Below are 9,383 nucleotides of genomic sequence, written 5' to 3'. Positions count from 1 at the left end.
CGTTTTGATTTAGCTTTTTGCTTTTTATTTTTGTATCTCCATTGAGATCCAGCCACTGATACCCACAGCATTGTCATTTTTTTCAGTAATTTGCCTTTGGATTTATATATATATATAAACTCATCAGGCTATATGAAGGGCTAGTACTGATGAAGGGCTAGTGTTGCCCGAAAGCTCTGCTAACTTTTCTGGCTGTTTACTTTATCGTTTTGATTTAGCTTTTCGCTTTTTATATCTCCATTGAGATCCAGCCACTGATACCCACAGCATTGTCATTTTTTTCAGTAATTTGCCTTTGGATTTATATATATATACAGTATATATACAAATCCAAAGGCAAATTACTAAAAAAATGACAATGCTGTGGGTATCAGTGGCAGGATCTATATATATATATATATATATATTTTTATATATATATATATATATATATATATATATATATATATATATATATATATATATATATATATATATATATATATATATATATATATATATATATATATATATATAAAAATATATATATATATATATATATATATATATATATATATATATATATATATATATATATATATATATATATATATATATATATATATATATATATATATATATATATATATATATATATATATATATATATATATATATATATATATATATATATATATATATATATATATATATATATATATATATATATTCAAACTTTAATAACATAAATACTATAACTACATGTACACAAAGTAGCCTACTGGTGTATTGAATCTTTGTTTATAAATACTGTATCACTGACAATCGAGTCATATAATATATACAACTGAATAAAAGATCCCTCTGCATATTGGCTATACCGTAACCACTTTGATAGATCATTAGATACCGAAAATTATAATCTTTATTATGATGACATCTTAAAAAATGTAAAAGTGACAAACTCTAAAAGTGCTTTTATATATTAGGCCCCAATTATTTGAAGAAAAAAGGTAAAGGCTATATGCTTATTGTCTTGGTATAAAAAATACAGTTCATTTGAAAGTGACCCTTTCAAAAATTATATTTGATATACAAATAGCGTAGAGGTTATACATTTTCACAATTCAACTTTATAATAAATCACAGCTATGATTCACACACAAAACAAATTATCATATGGTTGATAATAAAAAAATAAAGGTTATATGGATGAAAGAAAGTTTTGCAATTAACCCTTTGAAGCCGTGGCCGTACGAGTTGACTTTTTGGTCACTAAATTGCACTTTTTGAGCATTTGACTTTAGGCCAAAACATTTCTCATAACAATAAAACCAACTAGATTTGAACTCGTCACTATGGACGAGTTAGATTATTCGCAGCGCAAACGCTACGTGCACGTCATACGTTAGAATAGTACGCACAGAAAAACGATTATGCCATTGTGACCTGAAGGAAATAAAATGTTAGTGTGCCCTATATTTTGTGTCTACCGGTAAGTATATACAGTATACACATTATACTGTATACATACTACATACAGTGCAGAAAAGGTGGAAATAACGGGAGCCGCCTTTTATTCCCATTTTTAACATGATGGGGGCATGATAATAAAAGGTGTAGATAGCAATTTTGGAATGGAATTATCTGAGCAACGACATATTAATGTGTTGAAGAAATTTGGATTCGTAGAATATGGATGCGCGCTCTTGACATGTCATGAACTATGACGCAAAATATGAAAATACGACTTTTATAATTCAACTGGCCATATAACTTCACAACATCCGATACGCAACATTTTGTACATAAATTTGTATGTACAATTCAACAGCTTCCAGAAAACGTTTTAACCATGAGTATCACTTTTCATTCTTAGGAGCTATAACATATTTAAATTTAATGAAATGATGAAAATAAGTGAACCAAGTTATTCACACTTTTGAACATGATGACGTCATCACAATTTTAAAAATGGTAATACGGAAAAGTGGAGATGCGCTCTATTAAATATGATGATCTATGACGAAAGAGACAAAAATCCTGTTTTTTTATATTTGAGTGGCCATACGATGACGTCACAATGTCCGGTGAGCATTATTGATCGGATATCCACATCTCATTTACTTCCAGAATATGGAATAAAAAAAAAACTTCACCATGTAGTTTAGAAACTATGACTGTTTAAAAAAGGCATAATTTTGAAGAGTTTTTGAACTTTTTCATCAAAAACGCGAGCAAATTGTCCAATTCGAAGTGCTCATATGACGTGATTTTAAATAAAACGTTTAAAAGCTGGTAAAATTACTAGAAAAGGCTGAAAAAACATAATTCATGCGAAAAATTTTTTTCTTCTTATGTTTGCCAGAATTAGAGATACGCTGCAAATAAAATTCATTGAAAAAAAGAAGTATATAGAAAAAGAAAAAAAAACCATCGTGCCAATATTAACAAGGGGTTATCATCCGCCAAGTGCAGATAACCAATAATTGCAGAAAGTCATAAAAATGTATTTTGCATTTTTCCTAAACCTATTAAAAATAGCTTATTTAGCCTTAGTCACTTGAGGTCTTGCGTCGTCAAAGGGTTAAACTACTAATTACTTTTGTTTTAAATTTTATTCTACTTCAGTTACCTCAATTTAAAAAATGTGTATAAAAATGACCATAAGTTAAAATGAAATGCCTCCTCTATATAATAATAATCTATAATAGATTCCAGTTTAAAATTAACATGCATGACCAATCAACATGCAGTACATGACACCGTGCACTTGGCAAAATCACCTTAATATACACAATGCTTTAATTGTAATTTGTTTTTGGTTTATTTCTGTGCTCTGTTCTGGGTTGCCCAACTAGCATAGGTGTTTAGTACCTGTTTGGTCTTTCCTTGCCTTTTATATTTGTTTTGTCTTCTTTGTATTGTATATGGCAGAAAATTGAAAAAAATAAATTAATAAATACCAACCACTATGCAAATAAGATTTGAGAAAATCAGTGGCCTACCACACGATTTCTCAAAATTGTAAAACCAACACAAAACGGAAAAGTCAACAAAAAAAAAAAAACACCCTTAGAAATCAACCCAATTTTTGAATATTTGGCTTCAAAACATATTTTAGAGCTGCAAATCATAAAATTTCATTGCAATTGATAAAATATTTGTTTGTGTTTTTAAGGTGTTGTTTTATGATTACAGTAACTCCTCGACATTTCATTAACCTCAAAGGTGGTGGCCCTTTTTTGTTAGCGCTATACATTCCAAATATACTAATATACAAATATACTAATATTAATAAGTAGCAAACAAAATCCAAAGTAGACTTATAATTAAGAGATAAAGTGGGCGGTCTCAGGGGTGTTGCCCTATTGAACCGGGTAACACCCTTAATTTCATACTAAATGTTTTTTCTGCTACTAAATTTAGATCCAATTTCACTGTATAAAATATCCATATAACGTTATAGAAGTCCAGGGCTGGAAGAGAGTATTTGTAAATTGGCACCGTAAACTGTAACCAGCAGTGACCAATACAGCGCTCAATGTATCGACAGTCAGCATATTTGTAGATATGTTTCTGAACATGCGCAGAACCAATTTCTAACTGCTGCTTCTAAGTTGCTTGTTTTAACCTCATCATTGCTAGATAGAATATACAAACAAAAAATTATGGAAACCATTAAACCACCTTTTTGGAAAATTTCTGGCCACTAAGAAATAGACGATGGTTTGATCAATGTCTGATTATCACCATACCAGCATTTAAAACATTAAATCGCTCGTTTTACTGGTAACTATTCAGTCTCTATTAATGTTGTATGTATATTCTTGCGATGACCAGGGTGTGTCAATGGTCGAATTTCATTTCCAGGAAACATTACGCTGGCATTTGATAAACTGTAGGTTAGGAAATCAGCTGCTGAAGTTGTTCGTTCAAAAGGTTTTATAAACCCAGTTGGAGCAATCTCAATTGTAGATGATGGAGAATTAATTCTTTCAATGGTCTGTTGAAGATCTGGTAAACCAGTCCCAGCAAAGAAGTCCACTCCTGTACCACCAATTTCTCCCCCCCATGGGGAGCGGCATCCAGAAGGTCCCCTGCTTGGACTAAAATAAATATAAAATCCAATGTAAATATATATTGCATCAATAAATGTTTTAGAATGCTTTAAGTTATTAAAATGTCATTGCCATCACTGATGTAATGTTGTTCAGTATAATTTGTGAAACCAGACCCCTACGGGGACTGTGTTTCTTATGCTAAACAATTAGTCTAGACTAAATGTATTAAAAACATATTAATCTAGGCAATCAGATAATGATCTTATAAATACAAAAATGTTTAACCTTTGACGTGAAGGCCAAATTGTTTCATTGTGGTGGGCATAAGGCTAGTGTTATGGCTGCGGAAATGCGATCTTAGATAGAAGAATCCCTCATGCATGCAACAGCAATGCCGCTCTTGGAGTACACGGTTACATAAAGCAGAAGGTGGAAACATTTTTTAAAGTACTATAAGTTTGAAATAGATTCACAAAACCTTACAGCAGCGGCAAGATCACTTGAGATAAAACATAATCCATACAACTTCCAAACACCTTTAGGGGAAACATCGTAAACCAAGGAATGATCGGATGATAGCTATAGGCCTAGTATTTAATACTTGTCTTAAAAATTGATTTATAAGTCTTCAAACATTTTTTAAGGGCTGCTGGATGGTTTGAAAAATTTGCAGAATTTTGTTGTTGTTTTGTCCATGAATTTCATATCCAACAATAATGCATTCAGTGATGTATTGTATTATTATATGGTCGTTGGTACTGAGCGGCTGGTTTTATGCTATTCCAAAATCTATTTTAGAAACTTGTTGGCACTAGCAAACTACAATACCTGAATCTGAAATCGTTTGGTAGAAAACTTCCATGATTAGCTTCTCTTTTACAGTTGATAACCTGCTTCAAGAAATCCTTTTTTGTATTGCCATATCCATTAAAGATGTGGTCACAGAAAACTAGTTTACCATTCATATACATCTGAAAAAAACAAAGATTTGAATATTATTTATTTAATAATAAAAACAATACATATTATTAAAGTACTCTTATCCACTATTATTATCTACTGTATATTCTGGCTTGGGTGTTGGGAGTTTGATTGTATATTTCTATTGTTCTAATGATGTTCATACATTTGTTTTGGTGGAAAAAATATTATCAGCCTAGCCCTGGCCTACTAAATGGGTTTTTAGTCTTTAGTTTTATTACATACTCATTAAGAAGCTTTATCATCGCGGTAGCTATAGTTCTAAGGCCGACAATTTTGGGAATTTGTAAACTGCTGCTGGACCCAAAAAACGTATGGGAAAAGAGAGTCTATGAGCACATTAAAGTTCAAAATTGACCATTTTTAAATGCCATTTTTTAATTAGTAGATTAATATTTGTTGGTAAATAATACATTGTTGGAAAGGTACAAACACATGTCTTCTTTGAAATGCTGTTGAAAATTAGCAGAAGAATCAATTATTCAATGAAATACAACCAGATTACTAATACCCACCAAAATGGGCATGATGTGATTTATAATTAAATAGCTATGTTAGATTTTGTGTATTTTTGCTATTACAGTACTGTATTATTAACCAACATATTTTTATTTTGTTACACGTTGCCATGGTAACAAAATGTCCATAAATTATTAAAAGTTGTTTATTTATATTACAATTAACTATTGAAAAAATGGGCATAATGTGATTCATAATTAAAGAACTATCTTTGATTTGTATGTATTTTTGCGATTAAAGGACATCTTTTTAATAATTAATCATTTAATATATCAGAAGAAAGAACAATGATTAATTCTAAAATGTCGAGCGGCGTTTTTTGTAAGAAAAATTTTGTTTAACATAAGTACGAAAGCCTAACTAATTTTTAAATGATAATCGACTTTGGGAAGAATACAGTAATTATTAAACAGAATATCATCACTGACAAAAAGGCATGTCGGATTACTGCAATGACCGTAGCAGTCAATTCTATGGTTTCATTAAAAAAAGGACCAAAAAACTATCAATCAACCAAAGAATACATTTCTACTACAAAAAAAAAAGACAAATTGTGTGAACATAGTTTTATAAATTTACCTCTGCCAAGGACTGTATGTAGTCAATCGTGTGTTTGTTTGTCTGTTTGTTAGCAGGATTACTCAAAAAGTTATTGAAAGATCTTTACTAAAATGAAACTACAGATAGATATGTGATCAAGGACCACTCCATTAAATTTTGGAGGAAATCTGGACCATGGTCCCATATCTGGACCATGGTCCCATTTCTGGACCACTTCTTAGTATTATTTTCAGTGTTAAAAGTTAGGAGACAATTTTCAAGAGCCAGCGAGCAGTTTTAAAGTAATGAGTAAACTGAAATTGCATTTTCTCGAGAACTACTTGTCCAGAAAACTTTATTTTTGTACAAGAGGCAAGAGTTATAATTGGTGATTTGTAATTTTAAAACATAATTTGATTTAATGTACAGGATTTTTAATAGGAATAGGAGTAGTTTAAAAAAACCTATTTCTTTTCATATTTACCCGTTTGTTTTTGGCGCTGCTGTTCTTTTGTTAGTCAACTGAAACTATAGTTAGTTGAAAGCATGTTACATAACCATTACACCAAATTCACATAACACATGGTTGTAGTGAAATTAGCCTAATCACACACAGCATTAAGACACAAAAATTAAGAAAAAATTACTTTTTTTTTGCCCGGAGAAATCTTATGTAGAGAAATTTTACATTAGGCGAAGGTATGCACTCTCGGAGTGCCTTTTTTCTACTTTTTAAATGTTATAATGTACAAAAAAGAATTTCTGATTTCAATTGACCAAATAAATGCTGTGAGAGCAGTTGACGGAGTAAACAATTGTTATTTATTTTGAAATGTTATAGTTATTTATTTGACCAAATAAATGCATCGGTAGCGCTACACAGTTGCCCGCTGAATACAATACACAATAGACACGGATGAACGCGTTATTATGATCGAACGCATTCAATTCAATTTTATCAGTTCCTGAAAAGAATTAAGCTTTGAAATTTGTAATATACCATTAATAATAAATTACAAGCAGGTTGCTGCTCTCTGGTGGTAAATTTGTTGCTCTGATAGGTATTTAGTAGGACCCCGTTAACTTTTTTAAAAAAACATTTCACCATCAAACATGATCAATAATATGTGGTTAAATATCATCATGTATTTATTATTCAAATCCTTTAGAGAAAATATACTATAAAGAAGGTCCATTTATTTCATTTTTGAACAAATTTGTGAATATTTCTGTAAGAGCTCGACTACAAAATTAAAAACCACCATACCAGTGGTATGATGTCATTGTAATTCAATCAAGCTTTTCTGTGATTGGCAAAGCTCATGGTTGATTGATTTTGGATCCTGTAGCGAGTGTATTTGGTGTCTGGTGTGGACCCACCGCCCACCCCTAATTCAACATGCTGGATGCGCCTCCTCTGCTTATAATTTGTTACAAACAAAATGCAGCTTTAATAAAGTTATTGAAAAAAAAAAGAAATTCATAATAGATATAAATAAAACTGTCAATTTAATATACTCTACATATTGATTTCAAATTGTTAACAGGAAATATTGAGCAGGGCCAATCATTTTGTTTGTCTGAATCCAGTTGCTTGTCAATACAGATCAATGTTTGAATGTATCACAGTTTTGGTGTATGCCAGTTTTATGCAATATAAATAGTGCAACCTGATTCCAGGGTATATCCACTGAATAATTTCCAAATAAAAACAGAACATAATTTGATTTTTCAATTGTAAGAATCTGATGATCTGATCTCATCTATCCCATATATATTATACAAATTTATAAAAGTGTCACAAACACATTAATTGACCAATAAATGGCCTTGGACCAAATAGAAATTAAAGCAATCACAAAAATGATATATTTGGAATGGATTTTCTCAATAATTATAATAAAACGCTTACTTCATCCAACTAATACAAATTACTGAAACTAACAACAAAGAAAACTTTATGGATGATAATAACAAAAATATTTGGTTTAGACGCCCATATCGGAAAAGTTCAAAATTGAATTCGGAAAATATATATTTAATTTGATTGTAAAATGCATAACTTTATGGCAAACAAAACTGCTTTACTAATTTACATCTTGCAAAGTGTATTGTAGTGTCTAAAATGTCAGCAAACATTCTGAAAACACCTTGGTTCAACCAAAATTTGATTTCTATTGATTGTCATTAGCCACATGCTGTAGATTCAAAGCTGTATAACAAAATACACGACTCACCAGAAACATGCCAGGGACCGCATTATGACGCCTTAACAACATCGGTTGATTATGCTCAGTGTACAAAGCAGCATTTGTAACATCATATATTAGAAGACGATATGGATCTAGGTGACTCTGAAAACAACATAAATTATTCCAAGTACATTTGAGAATACTTGCTCACACTAATTTGTTATACTCCATTGGATGCCTATAATAAATGATATCACACCATACACATCACATAAATCCATCTGCATGATATATCATTAGGTTCACATTCAGAAATTACAGTGAGTTTCTTATATCATGATGTTCTATATGATTATGAACCTGCAGAAAGTAAATTAAGTCTTTATTACATTCATTCATTCATTCATTTTTTTGGAAAGGGAAACAAATATAGTACAAAACAAGTGTAATAATATAAGGACAATTAATATTACCTGATAACAAGGTTTTGTCCTGTTTTTGTTTTGATGTTCATATAGTTTGGTGAGCATTGAGCGGGTTGTTAAATCAGGATAAAGCGTGGAAATAATGCTGATAACTACTAACTGATTTGGAGTCACTTCCTTATTGATGAAACAATCAAACTCAATATCGGTCAAAATTGGGATATGATGACGACTACATTTGCAAGTGGATATACTCTCACCAAAGAATTCATTACGTAATACACTGATGTTAGGTAATGTAAGAAAAATATCTAACACCAGCTAACATGGTCAATATATATGTACTAAACGAAAATTGCCTCACAGCTCATGTTTTTACTATACCAACAAATGTAGAATTATTATATATTTTATATACCTTTTTTCTACATTCTTTCAATTTCTAGTGTACATTACAAACAAAACTAAATACAAAGGATACACAGTGCAGCCTTTAAGAGGTGTAAGAAGTTGCTTTTTCTCATTTAATTCCACTACTGATGCATTTGAATATTTTGCAACTGGTGATGCATAAATAGAGATTCCTGCTGACAATGAAGCTGCATAGGTCTCAGGGCTAAATAAGACAAGGAATAGGAAATTTATTAACAACTACTAGGTGCAACTGGATTAAAATCATTTCT

The 9,383-nt window shown here is 30.7% G+C and overlaps 1 protein-coding gene across 2 annotated transcripts in view; it reads right to left on the bottom strand.

Annotated features, from left to right (window-relative positions):
* Nucleotides 1-760: 760 nt before the first annotated feature.
* The window catches only part of LOC140058724 (uncharacterized), a 33,301-nt gene continuing 24,678 nt past the window's right edge, over nt 761-9,383 (bottom strand). For both annotated transcript variants that reach the window (XM_072104444.1, XM_072104445.1), the window contains 5 exons: nt 9,182-9,316; nt 8,749-8,983; nt 8,321-8,437; nt 4,872-5,014; nt 761-4,088 (listed from right to left, as the gene is read on the bottom strand). In XM_072104444.1, coding sequence (XP_071960545.1) covers nt 3,776-4,088; nt 4,872-5,014; nt 8,321-8,437; nt 8,749-8,983; nt 9,182-9,316 — 943 coding nt within the window. In that variant the 3' untranslated portion in view covers nt 761-3,775. The remainder of the gene's footprint in view (nt 4,089-4,871; nt 5,015-8,320; nt 8,438-8,748; nt 8,984-9,181; nt 9,317-9,383) is intronic.

This window comes from Antedon mediterranea, chromosome 9 (genome assembly GCF_964355755.1).
Source record: "Antedon mediterranea chromosome 9, ecAntMedi1.1, whole genome shotgun sequence".
Lineage (NCBI taxonomy): Eukaryota > Metazoa > Echinodermata > Crinoidea > Comatulida > Antedonidae > Antedon > Antedon mediterranea.
The sequence above is the reverse complement of the archived record's forward strand: the minus strand, read 5'-3'. Positions and strand labels throughout refer to the sequence as shown.